The following is a 27,081-nucleotide window of genomic DNA, read 5'->3' on the forward strand; positions in this document are numbered from 1 at the left end:
CACTACGCATTTACGTTAGGTCGCGTTGGACTGGACCTAGACGAAAAGTTGTGGTTTAAAAGAGCATATTTTTTATTTTTCTTGTCAAAATTGACAATCGTTTCGCTAGATAAGACCCTTATGCCTCGTTTGGGATCGTTTATAGTCCTTTGAAACTCCGTTGAAAAAAACTGTTATGTGTTGAGTTAAGTGTTAAGTGTTGGTGTCCATTAAAGTCCATTTAAATGAGAAAAATCCTGCAATGTTTTCCGCAAAAAACATTATTTCTTCTCGACTGAACAAAGAAAGACATCAACATTTTGGATGACATGGTGGTGAGCAAATTATCTGGATTTTTCTTTTAAGAAAATGGAATATTCCTTTAAGTGCACAAATGATCCAGAGACTGTTTTACATGTCCATTTAAAACCCTAGGATTTGTCCCCAAAATGAAATGGTCTATTACTACTTAGTACTACTTATTTGAAAGAGTCATGAATAATAATGATGAGCTCTGCTCTGATTGGCTGTTTATCAGAGCAGCTCATTTCAGTAGCTCTGTGTGTGTGCAAAACGTAATTGTAACGTCAATAGTAGAACTTCTGCTTAAACGCTAGCATACAGTGCTAACTCAACATCAAAACTTTGTTTTTAGCATTGCATTTAATTTAATGTGTAATTTAATGTTGGGGCATAGATCATGAGTGTAAAGTCACAGTCTGTGTTATGTTAAGATTGGCCTGTCTTTTGCATGCATAAGGTTTACATAAGGAGAAAACAATCGTGTTTAAGGCTAATGAACAGTACAGAACACTTACTATTCATTTATGCTAATGTAAATACAGTTTTACATTCTATCGCACCATTTAATAAAAATAAATATTAATATTAATTAAAAAGTGTGTGGTTTTGGAGTTTACTTTAAAGCAACACAACGCACAGGAAATTGTCTGGATGTAAATGTGCTGATACCCAGGCGAAATGTTACCCAAAATGCACCAGCATGATATTCCCAACAGAAAGGCTTTTCCTTATGACTTACATACTTATTTCCTATTAAAAACGGATTTATGTTGTAGCTATAAAGTTTAACATGTAACAACTTATACTGTGGAATAACACCTCCCAGCCCACAAAGTTCCCTTTTTCTTTTCCTTCATGTTCCCTCCACCCTTTTCGTTTCTTTCGACAATGAGAAATTCCATGCGAGGGCCACACAGACGCTTCCAATTATTGCCTGGCCCCGTAAAGCCACACTGAAGAGTCAGAGCGGGTCGATTTCAAACACTGGCACACGGTTGAATGTGGAATATACTGGTCTATGTATTTTGATGACAAACCCCTCCTGTTGACCTATACTGTATGGAGATTTGCATTCAATGGCTATTTAACAGCCAATATTAAGATTCAAAATGTTGGAACGCTCACAAAGAATTAACATTTGCTTATGATCGCATGGAATTCATTTGGCACAAAGTTTATGGTGTTGAAACAAATGGACGTAAAACTAAGATCATTTGGATAGTTTCCTTAATCAGGACCTTACAGTGAATTGTTGTAGGTCACACGTTTTGGCAGATATTGACAGTGGAACTAAAGAACAGCCAAGGTGTCTCCAGAAAACTGTCTGGATGAATTTTCTCAGTAAATATCCAAGAATTATTCCTTTTGCTTGTTTGAAGTCTAGATAATCCAAATCAATTTGTCGAGGCAAATAACGTCTAACAACACTTTCTAAAAATGTGATCTAAGACAAACACAACAAATCTGAAAGGTTTTTGGAAGTCAGATTATTTTGGTTGTAAAACAGCAACACTTGCAAACAAATCCGTAAACAAAGCCAACAGTTTTCCCAAATCAAAATGGGGCAGTGCATTGTAACTGTAGGGAAAAGGGGCCGCAGGGATTTCAAAGCACCCAAATTTTCTTTCATCTAGCCATCTTTTCCCAAAAACAAAACAGGGCTGTATAGCTCTTTTTCCTGTTTTTCTCCTGGCGTGCATAGCTATGCACAATTTCACTAACCTTACCTTAAAAAACACTAAAAGGTATGCCTCTTAAAATAAATTAATCTAAGTAGTTTAATTTTCTTTATTTTGCCTACAATAGTTTAACAAACGTGACTTTACTGCAAACTTTGCAACAAGCAAACTACACCCCTGAGGCTTTTGTACATTTTTTTGCATTCCTTGCTAATCATCTTACCCGTGCACGGAGAGTTTCAGGTCAGGGACACAGATGTTGTCCTCTCCACAGTCCAATAAAATCTGGGCCTACAATGAAAGTGAGACAGAAAAAGTAAGTAACAGACAAAACAGGGTTCCCACACCTTAGTTAACTTAAAAATCAAGGACCTTTTAAGGACTTTCCAGGTCTAATACCCTCAAATTCAAGGACTAAATGTGGGGATACATTTCAAGTGAGAGCAAGGCTACATTGTGTTACCTTTTAAGATACATTGTTACAGTTCCCTTTTGAGGGAACTCGCGCTGCGTCACTGCATTGACACTTTGGGGACGCCTCCAAGTGCGAATGTGTATATCAAATTCAACCAATGGTGAGGCTTAACGACAAAGACAAGGTGACACAGGAGCCAGGAAGTATATCACTAATCTGAAATATTGCCAACGACGGCGTTACAGGGACGCGGGAAGTATGGCAAGGAAGACGCAGCGTCTCATTCCCTTCTCAGGGAACAACAGTTACATACGTAACCCGAGACGCTTTCATGTGTCAAACACAACTATGTAAAAAAGCATTTTGGTATGAATCAACATTCGCATACAGAAGATATAAGCATTTAAAGCGAACAGTTTAGCACGTGTGCTTAAAAAGTTTAGGATTTTTATGATATTATCCTACACTACACAGAGAATATGGATTATTTTCCAGAAAACGCCCAGGGCCTTGAATTATTTCAAGGATTTTAAGGACCCGTGGGAACCCTGACAAAAGGACATGGCTTTCAAATTCTGATATTCATTTAGTAAAATCACATTCAGGTGTCACACTTAAGCATCTATAAAACACTTCTCACAAGCTTGAATGTCGCACTAAACAAATATTCAAAATATTCAATCTATTTACAAATTCCAATAAAAAGACTACAAACAACTAAAGCTTCGAATAGAAATCCAAACAATGCATTCGTAACGCATGCTGTGTTTTTAAACAACAGACAATGGAGTCCAGTATTACAAACAGGCCGTTCAATAAGGTCAAGTGTTGACCGGAAGCTGTAGTACATTATCGCACAGCGCAAGCCATCTCAAATGAAACATCACATCTCTAAGGCTCAGGCTATTCTGGATCAGTAAACATCTTTGAATGTCTTTTTTAGCCTGGAAACAGATGTATGCAACCTTTACGAACGTATAGCACTTGTTCGGTCTCTAAGGGATAATGAGGTTGGGTCGTAGCCTACCCATAAGCCAGCTGTATCGACCACCAACATCCACATCAGAAACATCCGACCCCTAAACCGCATGCTTGCTGCCTGCACGCGACACCACCCCACTCTCCATATGCACAGATATATTTACGTCGCATTAATGAGCGAGAGGGGATTCAAACATATAGGAAAAGCGAAAGTCGTGTCGCAGCTAATTACTTCCTCCTGACGATGTGTTTCCGACATGTGCGATGATGACGCAGCGCGACGATGAGGATAAGAAATAGACTGAGGAGATTAGAAAGAGGAAAGTGGCCTCCCTGTAATCTGTCTGCTTTAAGCTCTAATTATGAGCAATGAGGGCGGCGGGCACTTGCCACATCTCCCTAGGCCTGAATCGGGACGCTCAGAGAAAACAGGATCATTGTGGCCCGAGCTGAGAAATTAATGTGAGGTCATATGTGCAACTGTTAGAAAATATAAAACCATTACAGAGTATTTTCCAAAACAGCAGATTTGGATAAACATGTAAGGAGATCCAAAAGTTAAATGTCTATGCTTCATAATACAATGCACCTGCAACATTTTGTGTTTGTTGTATTCAAACCACACATTTCTTTAATCAGAATGTGTGTTCTCTCGGATCAACCCTATGACTTTTCACATTGCAAACGCAGTTGAGCTGTTTTTGCTGTGTTTTATAGCAAATTATATGCCGTATCATGAAACTTGAGACCCCTTTGTGCAGTAAATGTGCACGTGCGCAAAATAAAAACAGGTCGTAACAGTGATGATCTGCCAAACTTGTTGGCTTTGGTGTACTGAACTCTGCACAGCTGTTTTTAACACTGCCATTGGCTCTTCATGCCTATCTAAATCCCCTATGGACCCACATCTATATACTTATGCTAATGCGTACCACATATAAGCTAAAATTTAGCTTTGATAAAAATGAGAGGTTAGTTTTTCTGAATCTGTAACGTTTCCAGGACCTCTGATTAAAAAGTTTTTGCACATGGTGAGAGTAACCCACGTTGTCAAGTGAAAACTGCCACAAAAAAAGCTAAACCTAAACAGACGGCACATGGCCTACGAAGGCTATGCCTGGAAAGAATAAACTTTATTAACCCTGTACATACGCAAACATCTTCACAGCACGCTCCTGGTGGGACAGTGAAAAGTTCTTGTATTGTACACGCTTCACATTTCCCTTTACTCTCAAATGGTTTCCCAGACAATTTGGAGAGCCTCCCGGATGTTTGAAAATGTGAAATATCGTACAGACAAAAAAAGCACAACTTCACTTAAAGGAAAACACCACCGTTTTTCAATATTTCACTATGTTCTTACCTCAACTTAGACAAATTAATACATAACTATCTTTTTTCAATGCCTGCACTTAATCTTTGTATAGCGCGATGTGAATGTGTTAGCATTTAGCCAAGCCCCATTCATTCCTATGGCTCCAAACAAGAATTAATTTATAAGCCACCAAACACATGTTTTCCCTATTTAAAGGGACACTATACTTTTTTTTATATATGCTCATTTTTCAGCTCCTCTAGAGTTAAACATTTGATTTTTACCGTTTTGAAATCTATTCAGCCGATAGTCTGGTCTGGCGCTACCACTTTTAGCATAGCTTAGCATAATCCATTGAATCTGATTAGACCATTAGCATCATGCTCAAAAATAACCAAAGAGTTTCAAAATTTTTCCTATTTAAAACTTGACTCTTCTGTAGTTAACTCGTGTACAAAGACTGACAGAAAATTAAAAGTTGTGATTTTCTAGGCAGATATGGCTAGGAACTATACTCTCATTCTGGTGTAATAATCAAGGACTTTGCTGCCATAACATGGCTGCAGCAGGCGCAATAATATTACGCAGTGTCCGAAAATAGTCCATTGCTATTGAAAGTTACCAACTACACAAGAGTTAATTTTTAAAGAGGAAAAATATCGAAACTCTTTGGTTATTTTTTAGCGCGATCCCAATGGTCTAATCAGATTCAATGGATTATACTAAGCTATGCTAAAAGTGGTACTGCCAGACTCGGAGATCGGCTGAATGGATTCAAAAATATTAAAAATAAAAGGTTTTAACTCTAGGGGAGCTGGAAAAAAAGTGAATAGTTACATGAGTAAATATGGTGGCACAAAATAAAACTTTTGTTTGGAGCCATAGGAATGAATGGGGCTAGGCTAAATGCTAACACATTCACAAAGCGCTGTACAAAAATTAAAAGTGCATGAATTGAAAAAAGATAGGCATGTAGTAATTAATTTAAATTGAGGTAAGAACATAGTAAAATATTGAAAAACGGTGGTGTTTTCCTTTAACATATCAGTCTGTTTGTTGCACGGCATTATGGGTTATTTGTGACACCGTACGTACTTTCTGTTCGATGAGCTCTGCCGTCTGGTAGTTGAGGATGGGCCGCAGTCCGTGCACGTCTGCCGCAGCCTGCGGGTTCAGGCTGAAGTTGAGAGCAACGAAGATGGAAGACAGTTTATCCCTGAATTCCTTCTCATCCTACACTCGGAAAACAAAGAAAAACAGAACGGGAGTTTATGAGAAAGGTCACAAAGCAGGACGATATGACACTTTTAATCCCATGCTGCATTTTTGGCCCAAAATCGCACATTCTGTTGGATGACAGAATCACTTATCTCACTAATCCTAACTCAATTTTAACACTTTTAAATGGAAAATTCGTTTCAAGGTGCACTGCGTAATTTTTTCCACTATAAAAGTTAAACGTTTGAGAAAGAAAAAGCACTTTTTTCTGTTTTGGAAAATAGCCTAAGTCTCCAGTATGGCCTAGATCTCACCTTTAATACAAGTCTAAAGGATGTTTTATCTTTGCAAGCACCATTAAAAATGATGATTAGCATTCATTGTCTGTGGTTTTGAGGGCAGGGAGTAGCTTAAACTCATCCCGCAGGTAGATCTTGGTGTCACTGCAGACTCTGGCTCCATTTGGCACAGTTAATGTCCTCTGCAAACTGGGTTGTTGGGTGTCTAAAAAGAGAGCTCGCCGTATGGCTCCCTTCTGCTGCTGCTTCAGACGATCCAGCTGAACTTCGACGTTAAACTCTATAACAAACATCAATGCACAGATATAGTTTATTTTTATGGCATGGTGCTTTTACGTTGGCTTCAAACATATACATGCTATGCTGACACAGCACTAAATCTCAAACCCTACTGGTCAGAATTTACATTTTTCAGTACACTTTCTCAGAACATGCTTAAATCATTTTTATTTTATCACTATCCAACCCCCAAACAGAAAGTCTGTAATAAAAGCTATAACATGTTTGATCAAAAGCTGTGAAGGTATTTAAGGAATTTAAATGCGTTTGGGCACCGGTCAGATGTGTGTTGGGCACCTGTGCTCAGTTATGTGAGCGAGTGCAACGGGTGTTATTCCTCACACATAGTCCAGGCCTTTAATGACCGAACATATGGCAGTATCATTAGCACAGGGTAAATAAAGGGAAGTAATTACTGAACAATTACTTTGTAAATGTTGTGCTTGAACCAAGAAAGGCATATAGATGGGGGAAAAGAGACACTAAATATATATACTAAATATAGTCTAGGTTATAAAGGTAAACTAATTTTTTTAATGACAAGAATGGGACCCTCTTCATTATAAAGGGTAGCAAGCCTCTGCTTAAGGTCTGAGGCATCATTCATGAGCAAACCGTGTGTGATGAAGTAAGATTCACAAAAAAATGACTTTTGCCTTTATGCACCGCTATTCAAACTTCTCGGTGGAGCTCCTATACGTGGGTAAGCAGGAGCAGATGTGTATTGCTGGCTTACCGAGATTATTTGGTAGGTGCTTCCCATTGGCTGAGAGACAGAAGCTCAGGTTAACACTGAAAGAGGCAAAAACAGACAAATGATGAGTGAAGTAGATTTATTACAATGAGCCTTTAAAGACAGATTCTTAGAACATCTCTGAGTTTATCAAACCCTATGAATGTAAGGCTGAAAAGCTTGAAAGAAAATTGATGGACAGGGAGATAGAGAGGTGGATGGATAGAAAGAAAGAGATAGAGAGAGAGGTGGATGGATGGCTGGATGGATGGATAAAGAAATATAGAGAGAGAGAGAGAGAGAGAAAGAGAGAGAGAGAGAGAGAAATATAGAGATAGAGAGATGGATAAATGTTGGATAGAGAGGAATATAGAGAAAGAGAGATGAATGGATGTTGGATAGCGAGAGAGAAATATATAGAGAGATGGATGGATGTTGGATAGAGAGATAGAGAGAGAGAGAGAGAAATATAGAGATGGGTGGGTGGATGGATGATGGATGGAGAGAGAGAGAAATATAGAGAGATGGATGGAGAGAGGGATGGATGGAGAGAGAGATGGATGGATGGATGGATGGAGAGAAAGAGAAATATAGAAAGAGATGGATGGATGGAAAGAGAAATGGATTAATGGATGGAGAGATAGAGAAATATAGAGAGAGACGGATGGATAGATGGAAAGAAGGAGAAATATAGAACAAGATGGATGGATGGAAAGAGAAATGGATTAATGGATGGATGGAGAGAGAGAGAGAGATATGGAGAGAGATGGATGGATAGATAGACAGATATATGGAAAGGAGGAAAATATAGAAAGAGATGGATGGATTGAGAGAGAAATATAGATAGAATACATGGATAGAAAAGAGAATAGATGGATGAATAGATTGAAAAAATATAGAAAGAGATGGATGGATGAACGGAGAGAGAGAGAAATATATAGAGAGATGGATGGATAGATGGAAAGGAGAAATATAGAAAGAGGTGGATGGATGGAGAAAGATGGATGGATGGAAAGAGAAATGGATTAATGAATGGGTGGATGGAGAGAGAAAGAAATGTATAGAGAGATGGATGGATAGATGGAAAGGAGGAGAAATATAGAAAGAGATGGATGGATGGATGGATGGATGGAGAAAGAGATGGATGGATTGAGAGAGAAATAGACAGAGATGGATGGATGAATGGATGGATGGAGAAAGAGATGGATGGATGGATTGAGAGAGAAATATAGAGAGAGATGGCTGGATGGATGGAGAAACAGATGGATTGAGAGAGAGATGGATGGATAGGAGAATACATAGATAGAAAGAGAATAGGTGGATGGATGGATGGATAAATAGATAGATAGAGAAATATAGAGAGAGATGGATAAATGGATGGATAGAGAAAGATATGGATGGATGATGGCTAAAGAGAGAGAGAAATATGGAAGGAAATGGATGGATGGATGGATGGATGGATAGAGAAAGAGATGAATGGATGGATGGATGGATGGATGGATGGAGAGAGAGAAAAACAGAGAAATGGATAGATGGAGAGAGAAAAATATATGGAAAGATGGATGGATGGAAAGAAAGAGAGAAATGGATGAATGGAGATAGAGAGGTGGATGAATTGGTGTATAGATGTATAGATAGAATAAAAAAGGAAGTATAAAGATCATTCTAAAATAAAAGTGATGTAACAAAATATATTCCCAATCCAGACTCCTCCTGACCTGTGTAATAAATGCTGTACTGTATGTTCACATTCTAAGACTCAGTTCACTCTCTCTCTCTCTCTGTGTGTGTGTGTGTATTAGCTCACACACATGTGCAGCTCAATATGTCCTGATGTTTCCCAGCTGTGTTCCACCACTAAACAATATCTCATTCAAAGCCACTGCTACACCTCTCTCTCTTTCTCTCTCCTTCCAAAAGCCCCTGTGTCTAGGCAACGGGTCGTAATCAAGACATGTGTATACAAACTTTCCCCGTTTAAAACAGCACAGGCGGAGAAAAAGACATTTCACGTCAGATGGGGAACAACCCTGCAGTTTCCTTTCCCTCTACAGATAGAATTAATATTTTTAAAACGGGCTCCATGGAGGTGGGAAAAGCCATTTCATGCTTTTCGCCACCTTCCTGGCTCGCGCTCAACCGGCATAGCGTGTCCAAACCATTTCAAAAAGCTTTTGCTGACAGTTTAAATATACCCCTACCATATGTCAGGTCTGTTACACAAAGCCTAACTGTGGGTGTAATGAAGTAACCTATTTTTTAAAGTCATTAACATTTCATCAACATGTGGTTAAAAGAAGTATTGTTGTTTAGATCTTACAAGTAAAAGATAAAACACATACCAAGACACATGCAGGGTCTCAGTCCCATGGGTAATGGTGCAAAGTTTCTCTTCTGGATTTATCATAGCTGGATAGACACTCAGAGTGGCACTCGTATTTACAATAGGACGAGATCTGGAAAGGTATAAAAGGATGCAACATCGAAAAGCATTAATGTACCTTTTGTTTTTGATATTTTCTGTTTTGGTACCTTTACATGTAAATGCCTGTGACTCACCTGTACAGAATAGCAGAGTCAGCACCAAACGCGCCAACAATGAGATCTGTGGTAGAAAAGTGATGAATAAAGAAACTTAGTATAAACTAAACAATCAGATTTGTGGTGTTTAAAGAGTTTTACACAAATTATATTAGTTTTCGGTTTTCACCTGGATAGCCATTGTAATCCAGATCTTCACCTCCACGAAGGGCGTAACCGAAACTGGCAGGAAGATTTGCGGATACGGATGATGCCCATTGGCCGGCGATCACCTGAGAGGGCTTTTCTCGGAGTCCTCCAGCAAATCCATTAAAGATGAGCACCAATCCTTGTTTGTCTTTCCCACCGAACGGACAACTGATGGCTATATCTGCAAAGCAAAGATTTCAGAATAATTGATGAATGGATAAATAAACAGAAAGCATGAAAAAGAACAGTACAGAAATCCAGAAATAATATCATATAAGATAAAACGCAAACGCTCTAACCATTGTAGCCATCTTGGTTGAGGTCCCCAAGTGGAGCGATGGAGCTGCCAAACCGGCCAAACGTATGTGTGCCGGTCAGGTGAGGTAGCTGAGGCGTGAGATCCAAAGGTCCATTCTGCAAGTACACGTAAACCCGACCCAACTCCTCCAATCGCCCATCAGAGTCTCGAACCATGAACATAGGAGCTCCAACCAGCAGGTCTGTCATTCTGGAGGTTACATTAATTATAAAGTACACAAAATGTCACATAGGTGTTCCTGCAGCTTAGCAGCAGCTTAGGGAACATGGTTACTGATAAAATGTCTACCTTCAAATAAGGCATCTGCCAAATGCATAAATCTAAAGCCATATTTATACTTCTGCGTCGACTGTATGGTGTAGTCGCGTACCCATGCTGTACCCTGATTCAAACATCCTCAAAACAAAAAATCTGCAATACTGTATAGTGTGGCACTTCCTCAGGCACATTTCTGCTTGCGATGATAAAAACAAAAATAGACCAAGTTGAGGAGCGTAATTTATAAAGTCTGCTGTAACAAAAGTCGCTGTCTGTTTGCAGCCATTACTACTGACGCTTCTCCAAAAATGTTACATTGATGCTTCTGCCTTGATACGGATACCTTTTACACCTATAACTGTGCATTCATGCGTTAGCGACAAAAACAAGCTATTTGCGCGTAGTTGGACGCTTGAAAATGTACAGTCTACTTGCTTCATTTGTGTGTGAAATTCTAGTTATTCGAGACATTCACATAAAAAAGTGTGTCATGAGAGGGGTTTCTGCGAATCCGCTCGCTTCCTATAACAACGTCACTAATAGAGCAAGCTCCTGATTGGTTAACGGAGAACGCTCCATTCGCGCGCGGAGAACGCTCCATTCGCGCGCGGAGAACGCTCCATTCGCGCGCGGAGAACGCTCCATTCGCGCGCGGAGAACGCTCCATTCGCGCGCGGAGAACGCTCCATTCGCGCGCGGAGAACGCTCCATTCGCGCGCGGAGAACGCTCCATTCGCGCGCGGAGAACGCTCCATTCGCGCGGGCCACAGGACAGAGGATGCCCATTGGCGTCAATGCATTGACTCTAAATAAATCATCTAAATAAAATCTATAAATATATCTTTTATTTGTTTAATCTGTACCAAAGACAATTGGTGGAGGTCAGGGGATAGCAACTATGTATGCTATCAGTAATGTTCTGTTTTATTATTATTTTATTATATTTTATTTAAGTTTTTGGAACGCTCCTTTCGCGCGGGGAACGCTCCTTTCGCGCGGGGAACGCTCCTTTCGCGCGGGGAACGCTCCTTTCGCGCGGGGAACGCTCCTTTCGCGCGGGGAACGCTCCTTTCGCGCGGGGAACGCTCCTTTCGCGCGGGGAACGCTCCTTTCGCGCGGGGAACGCTCCTTTCGCGCGGGGAACGCTCCTTTCGCGCGGGGAACGCTCCTTTCGCGCGGGGAACGCTCCTTTCGCGCGGGGAACGCTCCTTTCGCGCGGGGAACGCTCCTTTCGCGCGGGGAACGCTCCTTTCGCGCGGGGAACGCTCCTTTCGCGCGGGGAACGCTCCTTTCGCGCGGGGAACGCTCCTTTCGCGCGGGGAACGCTCCTTTCGCGCGAGGAACGCTCCTTTCGCGCGAGGAACGCTCCTTTCGCGCGAGGAACGCTCCTTTCGCGCGAGGAACCACAGGACAGAGGATGCCTATTCGCGTTTTTGCATTGACTCTAAATAAAACATCTAAATAAAATATATAAATATATCTTTTATTTGTTTAATTTGTACCAATAAAAGACAATTGGTGGACGTCAGGGGACAGCAACTATGTATGCTATCAATAATGTTCTGTTTTGTTTTATTTTTTATTTTTCTGCGTTATTATATTTTATTTATTATATTTTATTTTTTGGATCAAAGTTTTTGGATTGTTGTTTTCGCTTGTGAAGTACTTTGGTCAACCTTTGTGTCGTTTATAGGTGCTATATAAATAAACCTTGACCTTGATGTAACATACTACTGATAAAAACTTTAAAACGGATGAAAAATAAAAATTTTTGTTAAACATGCAAATGTGCTATTAGATTATTAAAATATTTACTTAAAATCTCAGGGGGTACTTCAAGTAAAAGTAAATTTAGGTCAAAAGGGGTTCAGCTGACAAAAAAACATATGGCATAAAGGGAAGGGTGTAGGTCAGATGCAGAAGTATAAATTAGGCTTAAGCCGTAAAGTCAATTTACCAACTAAATAAATTGTATGTTCTAGATCTAAACGCACATGCATGATCACATACCCATCATTGTTGATGTCAGTAGCTGCCACCGCATAGCCAAAGTAGGATCCCATCTGAAAACACCAATATCAAAACAGATCAACCAACATCTCACAAACCAACATTTCTTAAGCTTGGTCTGAACGTTCCCTCCGTTCTCCTTTACAACACTTTCTGAACTGATCTGAATCATTCAATATATATGCAGTATCTTCTCATTTTACAAGGAGGCTATTTTATAAATGCTGTGTGTCACATAGAAACTTGTGTAACTTATGAATGCCTCATGGACATTAGCTTCGCACTGTTACGCCTAAGGCACAAATTGACATTCATTCAAATCGGTTCGGTTGGGATTTCCAGTGCTTGAAAAAGCTGTCTGGTGACTCAAATGTGTCTCTGTTCTCCAGACCCCTGAGGTGGGCACACACAGACGCTTTCTGATTGTATTTATTCAGCTGAGGAAATCAGACCAGTAAGAGACCTCCGACAATTTCCATTTGCAAAGCCGTAGCGCACATTTATAAAAAACTGCCTGTAAGCTCTCGCCTCCAATAATCATCTTTTACTGCTAACCACAGAGCACTCCAGCTCGGTTTAAAGAGATTGTAAAGGAAATTATTTTGCTTATGTCATCAGTGCATAACAGTTTCACTATCCTGGTAAAAAGTGGTGACCTTTCCTCTTGTTTATAATTTCATTTTAAGAGAACAAACACAAATTCAGCTGTTAAGTTTCATCTTAAAAATAACCTGATTACGGCGGTTTGTTTTGATCTTAACATAAAGACAGTAATTGAGTGCCATATGGCTAATGTTATTTGACCTCACCTGCTCACCAGTGAAGTTTTTCAGCATGTCCAAAAAGCCATTAAGAATGGAAACCTGAGAAGATAAAACAACACGCTAGTGTTTTCTTTTCATCACGTGCCAGCAAACAATCTGTGGTTAAAGCATTAAACACGTGCTGCACAATGTTTCCGACAAATTTATTGATTGATGTTTGTATAAATCGTTGTTTTTTCTCACCTGCCCGTGCAGTTTTAGTCCTCTGGGGACTCCAGTCACAAAGTCTAATAGACAGAAAACAGGCAAGGCAACAAAACACAGTAAATAGCAAGATTTAGTAGTGGAAACATGGAGGTCTGTGGGTTTAAGATCATTTCTACAATAATTCATTGCTCCAAGGGCTCAATTTTAAAATATGTTTGGGTGAAACTACATCATGAAGTAAAATAAATCATCGTAACACTTGTTTTGAATGGTTCTTAAAAAAATGGTTCTTAAAAGTTGGTGTGAAGTCCGACATTAAATGTGGTCTCAGTTTGTGACACGACAGAAAAATTTGTTATTATTTCCCCAGCCAAATTTGAATGATAAAAAATGGCAAATAAATAGAAGTTATCAAAATCTTGAATCAGCTCTCAAATGCTGTGCTGAAACCACGCCCACTTGAGGGAAAGCTGACGGGTCTCACTTAACTTTCAAATACAATCTGACAGGATGCCCGCAATTGTGTTAGGGGCATTTGTGTAATACTGAATAGTGGAAAAACAGTTTTTCCACATTTCTGTGTTTAGGATTATTTGGGCGGGGCTAAAACAGTGGCTTGATGATGCACGGGAGCCACCATTTTAGCCCCGCCCAAATAATCCTGAACACAAATGTGAAAAAAACTGTTTTTCCACTATTTAGTATTACAGTTCAAAGTATTTACAATGTGTTTCAGCCATACATATTTAACATATATAATGCAAAACAATTGTCTAAAATGACTTTACACTGACTTTAATAGACATATGAAGAATTTGGTTCCAAAACGCGATAAACGCCATTTTAAAAAAATGAGTTACCACCAAAATCAGTATTGTATTAGGTCAGTATTAAAAAGTAAATTCTTAATTTTACGCAAAATCCGATATCCGCCGTGTTATTCTGTCATTTTTTCTCCCTTTTTTCTCAAAACATGATAAACCCAAGTCCACCTCCTCTGCAGAAAGCAATAAATCCGCTCAACAAATCACAGCGCACCATTCCACGCATTGTAAACAATAATGACGGCGCTTTAAATACACAAGGAATCCTAGTTTTTCTCATCTACTTTGTACTTCATGATCAACAAACAAACAAAAACAAAATAATACTTTCGATTGCATTGATTAACCTGTGGTGGTTTTCTATGGCGGGGACAAAACGTTAGCCACTCGGGCGACAGAAAAATGCTGGCTGTTGCTTGTTCTCCCGACACCATCAAGCTTCTGTCATGCTCACACACTGACCTCATGGGATCTTCTAAAAAACTTTCCATTACTTTACTCGGTCAACGAAAATTGAGCAGGACCAAAACATTTTACAGCTGATCGCTGTCAAAAAAGTTCAGCGACGACGTCCCAAGGATGACAGCAGCAATGACACTGTTTTTAATATGATAAAGTAAGTGTTTTCATTAATGCCATTAATGTTTATTTTATCAGTGTATATCACTAGTCAACTAAATAAATATAACATGGCAAAAATGAATGTACATTTATATATTGATTCAATAGATTTATAGCATTTTGAAAAAAACTTTATTGCGCAAAAATAATCAGTTTTTATAATAAATCTTTGAAAATCAAATTATGGATTTTTTAGTTTTTATAACCTCAAGATGCTATGTGAAAGTTTGTAACAGAAAATAGTGGTTTTCATCTTGTCACTTTCTTGGTATAGAAAACACGTTTTTACCGAAATGAGTCAAAATGGATTCATTGCGTTTTGGAACCAAACTCTTCAAATATGGTCATGTGCAGCACCATTGAGAGTAATATTAAATCACACTTTGATCAACCTTTGATCAATTGTTTATAAGTAACCCGTCCCACAAATGACGTTTTAATAGGTCAAAAGTTTTACCTTCTTCATCACCTCCACTGAAATTGCCCACAGCCACAGAATAACCTGTTAAACCAAAAATACAGATGAGACATATGTAGAGATTTATAAATACTGGAGGACCTCCAACTCTTAACAGCAGCATCTGAACTGCTTAATAAGAGGAGGGGAGGCAATTCGTACCCATGTAGTTGTCATCAAAGGTGATTTCTTTTTTCTGTTTGGTCTGAATGAGCCCATCCACAGATGTCAGGAAGTATCCGGGGTAATAGGCCTGGACTATTTTTTGCTTGACTGCTGTGATCACTTGACCTAGAGATGATACAGAGAAGTTAAACTTTAGCCAGACTATGCAAATATACACATTTCGAAGACGCTGAAGGAGGAGTTGGCAAACTGGCTTTTTAAAATATACGTTTATGAGGTGTTTATGTTTGCAATGCCAACCTTGCCAGAAGTAACTGCCAGGTCCGCCGAGCACCACTTTTCCTTCCTGTAACAAAGCACCAATATTAAAGTGAGAACAGGAAAGATGCAACAGTACTGATGATCATGGCATTTCTGTGTCATTTTTAGTCAAAAATGTCTCACCCGTGTAAAATCAGCACTGAATCCACCCTGACAATAGCCTTGTCCTTTACTTCCATGAAATTCTGCAACAGGTGACATTTATTTCATAAAGCATCAATTTACCTTTTTTATGTGGATAGAGCGGTTTAAAGCAGACTATATATTTTTCATACTGTAGTAATCCTACCTGTGCGACATGGAGCGTATTCCACAAACTTGGTGAAATTTTTGATTGACAGATAACATGATCCAGTGGAGTCGGCCTCAGGCATGTTTTCCATGGTTCTCCATGAGTACAAAGGAGCACAAGCCTAGAGGAAAAATATTGTAAGGATAAAGGTCACCTCCATCTCACATGCAAGTAAAGAATACGGTACATCTGGAGCAAAGTAAATTTGACTGAATATCAGTCATAGTCATTAAGACTTTTGAAAACATCTTACCAGTACACTATCTTCATGAACCCGTACTGTTGCTCCGAACCACTGATGGGATTTGAACTCTCCCTGCTGTGGTGTGAAATTCACTGTCAGGTCTAGATCTCCTACAGCCAGAAAAACAGCAAAAGACAAGTTTCCACTGCTTAGATGGTTTTAGACAGCACAGCATGAAAAATAAAGCATAGTTACTTTCTTAAAAATGGCAGGTGAAAAATGAACAGACTGCAAGATTAGCTCCTCAGGTGACTGATAAGGTTAAAGGTCATCTCACAGAGTGCCGGCACTCAAGGGGAAAAGACAGATGGTCACATATGGGCTGAAACTGGATTCATAATTCAAACAAAGGTGACATGTGCTGACCAATGAGAGATGTTGAGACTTCAATGAGACCGCTAGACCAAGACCAGAGCTTAGATTCAGCTGGATTATTCACCAGACTAGAACAATCTGATCCGACATTAAAAACATCGCCACAAAAAGCCTTTGACTGTCAAACTGAACCACATGAAATTCTCCAGACGCACCATCATTTCAAACATGATGTAACACAGAGAAATATTTCTCTATTTTCTGTTTCTTTTTGATTTGGGGGTTTCTTGAGATTTATTGGAATCCCATTCACGAGATTCATCGAAATGGTGGTATCTTGTCTGGCTCAAGAGGGGGTGTGGCTTTAGTGGGGAAAAGTCTCAGGAAAACTCATCCAAGCAAAACAGAAGTTTGAGCTATCTTTCAGATACACGCTCTCTTTCTCCTTTTGTTTACAGCACCCTTCACCTTCCTTTTCCCAAGCCTGTCATCCTTTTCAAGGAATTCTATTATTTTCGTCCTCTCCCACTCATTCTTTTACTATCATGTATTACTTTTTATCTTCTTCTACTTGTCAACTCTTTAGACTCATCCTGTTCCCTCCAAATCAGACATATGGATGCACAGACACACCAACAAACACAAACACACACACACACACACACACACACACACACACACACACACACACAGAGAGAGAAGCACTCTGACACAGACATGCACAGACATACACAGAGACACACAGAAACACAGACACACACACACACAAAAAGACACACATACACAGAGACACACACAGAGTCAGAGAAACACAGAGACAGACACATAGAACACACACACGAAAAGACACCCACACACAGAAATATACACACAGACACAGAGAGACACACAGACACACAGACACAGAGACACACAGACACAGAGAGACACACAGACACAGAGAGAGACAAACATGCACAGAGACATAGTGACAGAGAAGCACAGACACACACAGAAAGACACACATACACAAAGACACACAGAGACACACACACAGAGAAGCACTCTGACACAGACATGCACAAAGACATAGTGACAAGAGACACACAGAAACAGACACACACACACACACACACACACATACACCGAGACAGAGACACACACAGACAGAGACACGCACAGAGTGAAGCACTATGACACAAACATGCAGAGACATAGTGACAGAGAAACACAGACACACACAGAAAGACACACATATACAGAGACACACACAGACAGAGACACACACAGAGTGAAGCACTATGACACAAACATGCAGAGACATAGTGACAGAGAAACACAGACACACACAGAAAGACACACATATACAGAGACACACAGACAGAGACACACAGACAGAGAAGCACTCTGACACAGACATGCACAAAGACATAGTGACAGAGACACACAGAAACAGACACTCACACACACACACACACACACGGAAAGACACACACAGAAATATACACCGAGACAGAGACACACACAGACAGAAACACAGAGAGACACACACAGAGTGAAGCACTATGACACAAACATGCACAGAGACATAGTGACAGAGAAACACAGACACACACAGAAAGACACACATATACAGAGACACACACAGACAGAGACACACAGACACAGAGAGACACACAGAGACAAAGAGACACACAGAGGCACACACAGACACAGAGACACACACAGACAGAAGCACTCTGACACAAACATGCACAGAGACATAGTGACAGAGAAACACAGACACACACAGAACGACACACAGAGACACACAGAGACAGAGACCCACACAGACACACGCAGAGACAAACACACAGACAGAGACACACACAGACACATAGACACATACAGACAAAAGCACTCCAACACAGACATGCACAGAGACATAGTGACAGAGAAACACAGACACACACACACACACAGACACACACACACACACACACACAAAAAGACACACATACACAGAGACACACATACACAGAGACACACACAGACACAGAGAAACACACAGACACAGAGACACACACAGACACAGAGACACACACAGACACAGAGACAAACACACAGACAGAGACAAACACACAGAGAGAAGCACTCTGACACATACATTCACAGAGACATGGTGACAGAGAAACACAGACACACATAGAAAGACCCACATACATAGAGACACACAGAGAGACAGAGACACACAGAGAGACAGAGACACACACACAGAGACAGAGACAGATACACACACAGAGACAGAGACACACAGAGGCACACAAGCACTCTGACACAGACATGCACAGAGACATAGTGACAGAGACACACAGACGCAGAGACACACAGACGCAGAGACACACACAGACACAGAGATACACAAACAGAGAAGCACTTATAGAAACAGATATACGCAGAGACACACACACAGACACACAAACAGAGAAGCACTTAGAGACACACAGACAGAAACAGAGAGAGACACACAGACATACACAGAGAAACACGCACCAGGAAGCACACATAGACATATAGACACACACATGGACAGATACAGGTGAACACCTAAGCACACATACACAGGCGCACACACACAATTTATTTCCCCAGACGTCTGTTGTTTCTGTCTCTGAAGGATCATGGGTACCCCAGTAGGAAAGCAGTGGGGATTAGAGACCTCTAATAACATTAAAGTTATATGCCTTATGGCCACCTCCATGACGATCGTATTCTCCCTCTCAGTTTCCTCTTTTTTCACATCCTGTCTTTCCCTTGTGCTCTGCCAAAGAAAAGAGCACAGAAGAATCACGCAGGAAAACCAGCAGCCCTGCCCCAGCGAGACTAAAGTCTATGTGAAATGTGCTCCCAGACGCTGCTAGATATACGTAATAAGATGCCGGCTAATGCAAATCTAGTGCTCGGTCGGGGTGGACGGCCTGTGGGAAAAGAATCAGTCAATGTCAAAAGAGGAGGAGCATTAAAGCGATAATCTCACTTTCAACATCACGGTTGAAGAGTACAGCTAAAATGATAAAGCTCAGCGGGAAAGGTGGAGGAAAACGGTGTTGTTTGGGCACGGTTATGGGGAAACCTTCCCAAAACTGGCCTGCCTTATATCTATTCCACATAGCAAAATGACTTCATATCCTAAACATAATACAAAATACACAACCTGTGGATAGTGTTGAGTAGATGGACCTTAAGTGTCTACTTAGGCAGTTTCAGATAAGTGACATGGACCATAATTTATGTCACGAAATTCCATCTACATGAGATACTGCTGACATAACCAGATCAGATTAAAGACGACACATTCAACGCTGCTAAAACAATTATTAAGAGATGCCCGTGCTGTGATTTACAGCCATTTTCATCAAAATTCCCTCTGTTGGTAATCCTATGAGTGCTCACAGTCTCTTGAGTCAAGCAGAGAAGACGTATGAGCTCTCTCAGGGAATAGCGGAGGTCAGGGGTCACATACGCACCACTCTCTCTCTCTCTGGTGAGTGAGGTACCCCATTAGTAAAGCATCAGGCCTGTGTGAATAAGGGCGAGTTAGGAGGGGTATCGAAAGGCACGGGGCACATGGCTAAATTCAGTCATCACATCAAGTGTCCTTTGGGAGATGCCACAAGGAGGAAATGAGAAAAGACAAGAGTCAGCACCCCCCCCCTCATCTTTCTCAGTTATTTTCTTATCAGGGAGGAAAAGGAAAGAGGTTAGATCTTAAGACATGATTAGCTATGGCTCTGTGGCTGAGAGATGTGAGTTCGGAGGAAGCATTATCTGACCCTCTCGTGACCCACTTAAGAGAAACCAATGGTGCATCAGCGACCGCTGGGTCAAGCCTTTATTCAAGTGGTGAGGTCTAAATATGAAAGATTAGCTGGGACTAAACGTGAACTATGCAGGTAGAGTGCAACAGCAAGACTTATACACTTGAATGAATAGCTTGAATGCACTGTATATTAAAGGGATAGTAATGAAAATAATGTCATTAATGACTCACCCTCATTTAGTTCCAAACTCGTAAGACCTCCGTTCATCTTTAGAACACAGTTTAAGATGTTTTAAATTTAGTCAGAGAGCTTGTTGACCCTTCAGTGAAAATCTATTTACGGTATACTGTCCATGTCTAGAAAGGTAATAAAAACATCATCAAAGAAGCCCATGTGACATCAGTGGGTCAGTTAGAATGTGTTGAAGGTTTGAAAATACATTTTGGTCCAAAAATAACGGCTTTATTCAACATTGTCTTCTTTTCCGCGACTTTTGTGAAGCGCATGCGTGAGACTAAAGTCACGTGACTGCAGTGACACGGATGACGTGTTATATGGTGCGCCCCAGCTGTTTTTTTTTGTGCGCCCAGGCTTCGTTTACAGTCTGAGGGAGACACACGCTGTAAGTTTGAACAAAAAAAAACTTTGCAAACATGTCTGAGGATAACACGTCATCCGTGTCACATGACTTTAGTCTCGCGCATGCGCTTCGCAACAGACGCGGAAGAGAGAACAATGCTGAGTGGGGTCGTAGTTTTTGTTGTTTTTGGACCAAAATGTATTTTTGATGCTTCAACACATTCTAACTGACCCACTGATGTCACATGGACTACTTTGATTATAGTTTTATTACATTTCTAGACATGGAAAGTATACTGTAGGTAGATTTTCAGTGAAGGGTCAACGGGCTCTCGGACTGGATATAAAGGATCTTGGACTGTGTTCTGAAGATGAACGGAGGTCTTACGAGTTTGGAACAACATGAGGGTGAGTCATTAATGACATTATTTTCATTTTTGGGTGAACTATCCCTTTAAGAGATGCACTAAATTTAAGAAATTGTGGTTGTCATGGAAACAAACATTATGCAATATTGCTCAGCATCCACTGCACTTAAGTAAGTAAATCTGGCTGTTTCTCACTTATTAAAATCCTTTTCGATCTGCAAGGATGTATTGACATCTTATTAAATGATCATTGGATAAACATTGACCCCCGAGACTAAACCAACCGCTGTAATATATCACACGTCACAGGGTATTACCTCAATTCAATTTCCATCTACCGCTCGAATATCGAGTTAAACCAAAACAACATTAAGTTTTAATTGAAGTCAAATGTAACAGGAAGAACAGCCTGGCATTTATTGGAAATAAACAGTTTATTTACTAAATAAATGTCCTTGCTTAGAAAATGCCACTAACGGGTTTTTTAAAAAAATCTGCTGCATGCCACGATTAGCTGCTTTCCATAACATATAACCTCCGATTCATAATAAAAAATATAAAGCCACATGGCTCTGTAAAAGGTTTTGCTGGAATATTTCTCTCTGTGTAACAGATAGTAAATCTGGATTTTCACTGCACACTTTTACTTTGCAGGAAGGAAGCCAGCAGTCTGAGAAAGCGAACATTTCACAGTCCTCCTGACATGTGCTCAACAACTTGGATCAGTCCCTAATACTCGGTTCACTTCAAGAAAAATATTCTTCTTTGATTTAATACACACTTTATAGTGCATGCTGACATCTTCGCTTATTTTTCCCCCATCACTGTAGTGCATGGAAGTCTGACTCCTTGTGATTGCCTACGTTGCAGATCACTTTAAAAAAGCATGAAGATAAATATGCATGAACTTTAAAAGCAACCACAAAACAGACAAATAAGTATTCAGTAAACAAATGATACAAGTTATCATTTCGCTTTCATCTAAAGCGACATACAAAGCACTCAATACAGTTTACCAGCATGAATGTCCAGACCTTATGAGTTGCTTGTGTCGTGTTATTGTCAATGTTGAGAAATTTTCATAAGCATCACAGTCGACACAATGAGGGGAGAAGGACTGTGTGACCGAAAGGTGCTTATTTTCAGGAAGCCACATAATGGAAAGAGCAGATATCTATCAACACAGGGATTGTTTTGAAGAGGATGTGGTAACTTAAGTCTAAACACTGGATCTGCTTACAGTGCTGGTAAACAATTAGCAGTCTTAAGACCTCAATTAATTACATAGGCTTGACCAACTGGATTTATTAGTACAAAACCAAGCATTTATTTACTGACTGTACTCTAAAGATGAATGGGTGATTCTCATGAAATCCAGACTTAGAAGGTGTCCAGCATTAGAATTTTTATTTTTATTTATTTTTGGAACATATAAAGTTAAGGTCTGAACTTACTATAACCATTATTTTTATAGGATTTAAAAAATATTTCCTATAGAATGATTTACATTTTTTAGATTATTATTATCAAAAATGATCATTACCGCAACATAATAAAACATTACATATATGCATTTACAAACTTATGTTTCGGTAATGAGAACTAAAAAGTTGTCTGTACTAGTATGACAAACAAAATTTAAACTTTTATCTGAAGAGAAAAAATAAGAACTACTTAACTGGAAGCCTTCTTGAGTGTCACAGTCAATTTTGTCCCTTCCAACTATTTTTTTTTAAATGTTAGTTCCTTGAGGGCTTATACAATGATTGAAACTTGTTGCGGAGGATGAGAAAATTGGTCTTGGACACATTTATATTCCTTATTATTGTCTCTACATTTACCAATGATCACCAAAACCACATGTTTCTTTACTTTAAAGGTTTATAGAAGCTTTTAAATTTTTTTTAGATTTTTTTTATTATAAATTTTCCATGTAAAAGAACCCAAATCCAGTCATGGACATGTTGCGGTAATGACAATTTTCCCCTTAAATGTGAAAAAACAATAAAAATAGTTTGTATGATGTCATTTGAAATCATGTGCAAAATAGAACATGAAGAGATGTTGGTAACTGTATGCTTCTTATTTTGATAGCATTTACTTTTATCATCAAAATGTTTCATGACACCTCATAAGTCTAATCGCGAGAATCAACCGGATGTGTTAAAAACAACACAATCGGTGTTACTTTTGGGACAACACACTAAATGAAAAACAGACAAATCTCTGTGTTATCATTGAAACAACACTGTGTTACTTAATGACACATAGGCCTGGTTTCACATACAAGGCTTAGCTAAAACCAGGACTAAGCCTTAGATAAATTAAGGTGTTTAAGCATCTTTAATACACATGCATAAGAAAAAGTTGTTGTATATTTGTGTATCATGAGACAAATCAATGGCACTGGCGCTTTTTAAGATCCGTCAGTGTAAGTTATTTTTAATTGAGACAGCTTAAACGTGTTTTAGGCTAAGACTAGCCTTAAGCCTTAAATGTGAAACCATAGAGCATGATGTGTTAAAATGATGCATAATGTGTCAAATAGCATAGCACAAAAATGTGTAAAACAGAGTGTACTTTAGCACATTGTTATGGTGCCGTGCCATCTAAATTATGGTATGTACACTCTAAGAAAACAAGATACAAGTTGTCACTGTAGTGGTATGCTTTCAAAAAGTACCAAGAGAGTCCACATTAGTACCACAATTTGGTTCCAATGTATACATATTTGTACTTAATGGTACATATTAGAACCTTTTTGAAAGTCACTGAATCTTACCGTGTGGATCGAACTCGATGCTGGTGCATTGTGATTGGTTGAGGCTCCAGGGACAGTAGAAGACAGAACCTCCTTCTCTGATCTTAGGCTGGCTGGTGTTGGCTTTGGGTGCTCCAACTATAACACTCACACTGTTCAATGGAAAAAAAGGGATGAAGTTAGCATACTATTAATACTATGAACATTTTTAATAGAGCATAAACAATTCTGAGATAAACAGGGCTAAAGAAAACAGCTTTATATTTTACAGTTTAATATGATTATAAAGTCAGACCAGAATCTAGCAAAGAAATGCTGATGGTCTGAGGAAATGGACTGCCTGCTGGTCTACAGTACAGTATTGTATTATGCAACAACGTGGCCATGTGCAATCATTAGTAACTTTGTTGGCAACATGTGACCACCATGACACAAAGACACACACACACACAAACCAGGTCCCACTGGGTAATAAGTCAATGAGAAAACAAGAGCTGAGACTGTGGTGGATACACAGCTGGTTTTGCTCTGGGTTGCACACACACAAATGTATCACACACTGGATGTGATCACATACATACATACATAAAAACATACTACACAACCACATTAAAAATCTTACAAACCAACCATGAGGAATAAACAATTGTGATTGGACAGGAAGAGACTGAGGTAGATTTTAGAATAGTTAAACATTCAAAAACGATTTGTTTTTATTAAAATGTGAGCATTTCTTCATACAAAAGTCACTTCCAAAATGCTAGGGGTGTTTAGGCGGTTGCCAATGTATTGCTATGTAGTTGCATATGTAGTTGCATTGTATGTGGGTCAATAACATGACGTTAATTATTTTGTGTAGTATGGTTCGATTAAATATAAAAAGTTTAAAATTTCAAAATAAATTTGCAGATTACTTGCATACATTCTCTTTTTTGAGGACCAAGTCTAAAATCACTGGTTTTATTTCATTTTGACAGACCAGTTACACCACATTGACATTTTTGCAATAATCACCCAAATATTCTGTGTCAATTGGTGTAACAAGTTTTTTAAATGAAAATATAAATATATTCCTAAAAATATATAATATACATATTTGATGATTACGCTTACATGCAATCAAGGTGGATAAAATATTTAATGTTTCACATTCTTTGGCGCAATTGGTGGTTACACCATTTGACATTTTCAGGTCCATTCAGTCTTAACATTCATAAAAATGGTGCAAATGTCATTTTTTATTGCATAAAATTAACATAAATACACTATTTGCATTGAAATAAACCTGATGCATGCTTTTAAACCAAGTTTTTTTAAAAGATTTTGGAATTTCTCATCTTACCAAACTGTTTTTGTCACTGACCCATCTACAGTTACTGTAAAATATAATGTACAGTATATAATGTAATACATAGTTTGTACGTAATGTAATGTAATATAAATAAGTCTATAGCATTTTCCCCAGATTTTATCATCTGCCATGCAAAAATGGCAAATCGAAAGCCGCCCACTAAATAAACCACAAGATCTGATGCAAGCTACCGTAGCACAAACACTGATATTTAATCTTTGGGAGTTTGTTGCAAAGTAATAACTAGCGTTGTGCTTTGTTGCGTTCAATTGCATAGGATCGTATTTACATCTAAAGAAAAAGTACCCAAAAACCGAAACGGGCACTCCCAGCGTCCCTGCTCTTCTAATCTGCATCTAATTTTCCAAGAGCCAGCGTGGATTTGCGCCACCATGACCTCATTGTCTGCAAACTTACTATCATCTTTCCTGTCATTATGGCTGGTCAATTGAGAACAGGGGGATGGGGGGTGTGGAGGTGTTTGTCAGAGGGCACTAGGGGCATCTTTGAGGGGGGGTTAAGGTACAGGAAGTGAACACCCTTTCCTGCCCCTGGGCTGGACTCAGTGACGCGTAACAGAGGGTTTCCTTACAATGGCCGAATTCAGCGAGCCCATCGGTCAGCCATGCACGCTCAAGCCCACTTTAGATGCACTACAGAGATCCTGTAGGTAAGACCAGATGACCACTTGAGTCACAAACAGAACAAGCAGAACAAAGACTGAGGAGGATAAGATTAAAAGGACATCACTTTTTGTATTACTTGTAAAAGATTTTTTTTATTACTGTTACTGTGCATGAACACTGACACTTTGTCGCTGTGTTTTGCTAGTCGCTTTCATAAACAAATGAATAACCGTCCTCTCTGTACATGACGAATGGCGTGAAATCCACTGCTTCACTCTCATTGGTTGTCACTCCCAAAGGTCGCTCATCGTTTGCATAAAATTTTTTGAAATGTTCTAAAATTTGTCGTCTCCCATACAACAACAAAAAATACATTTCTCTGGCCAGAAATATATTTTAAATACATGCGAAATATATTTTGTATAAAGTAATGCTCAATTAAATATATTTTTGAATTTGGAAATATATGTAGTTTTAACCTTTATATATATTAACATATATTTTAAAATGTATTTCAAGGGCAAGCAAATACATTTCTAATTTTACATCCCATATGGCAAAAAACATATTCTTTGCCAAAATATATTTAAAATATATGCTAAATACAAGTTAATTTTATAAAGTATATTTTTGAAGTTGAAAATATATTTAATTTTTATATTTTTAAAACTGATAATTTACAAGTTCGTAACAAAGTAAATATAGTACGCTAGATTTTTTATGCTTTAAAATTTATTTATTTTTAAAATATATCTCAAAATATAAAAAAGGCCAAAAAATATATTGGTGAAAAATACATTTTTGTAAACATATTCCAAAATATATTTCAGCAAATATATTTTTTGGCCATTTTTTGTATATTTTTTAAAAATATTTAAAATATATTTTTGCCGTATAGACAATGAACAGGCTGGACACGCCCACTTCT

General features: G+C 39.0%; 1 protein-coding gene across 1 annotated transcript in view; it reads right to left on the reverse strand.

The window, feature by feature from the left end:
* The window catches only part of itga5 (integrin, alpha 5 (fibronectin receptor, alpha polypeptide)), a 63,282-nt gene that overhangs the window by 18,811 nt on the left and 17,390 nt on the right, over positions 1–27,081 (reverse strand). The window contains exons 2-19 of the mRNA XM_073875456.1: positions 24,198–24,328; positions 16,384–16,484; positions 16,128–16,251; positions 15,962–16,023; positions 15,818–15,863; positions 15,554–15,682; positions 15,392–15,436; positions 13,526–13,569; positions 13,328–13,381; positions 12,519–12,571; positions 10,231–10,439; positions 9,912–10,112; positions 9,761–9,806; positions 9,544–9,657; positions 7,205–7,260; positions 6,306–6,469; positions 5,768–5,899; positions 2,185–2,252 (exon numbers count right to left, since the gene is read on the reverse strand). Of these exons, the coding sequence (XP_073731557.1) occupies positions 2,185–2,252; positions 5,768–5,899; positions 6,306–6,469; positions 7,205–7,260; positions 9,544–9,657; positions 9,761–9,806; positions 9,912–10,112; positions 10,231–10,439; positions 12,519–12,571; positions 13,328–13,381; positions 13,526–13,569; positions 15,392–15,436; positions 15,554–15,682; positions 15,818–15,863; positions 15,962–16,023; positions 16,128–16,251; positions 16,384–16,484; positions 24,198–24,328 (1,779 nt within the window). The remainder of the gene's footprint in view (positions 1–2,184; positions 2,253–5,767; positions 5,900–6,305; positions 6,470–7,204; positions 7,261–9,543; positions 9,658–9,760; positions 9,807–9,911; positions 10,113–10,230; positions 10,440–12,518; positions 12,572–13,327; positions 13,382–13,525; positions 13,570–15,391; positions 15,437–15,553; positions 15,683–15,817; positions 15,864–15,961; positions 16,024–16,127; positions 16,252–16,383; positions 16,485–24,197; positions 24,329–27,081) is intronic.

The sequence above is a fragment of the Misgurnus anguillicaudatus genome, chromosome 13 (genome assembly GCF_027580225.2).
Source record: "Misgurnus anguillicaudatus chromosome 13, ASM2758022v2, whole genome shotgun sequence".
In the NCBI taxonomy this organism is placed as follows: domain Eukaryota; kingdom Metazoa; phylum Chordata; class Actinopteri; order Cypriniformes; family Cobitidae; genus Misgurnus; species Misgurnus anguillicaudatus.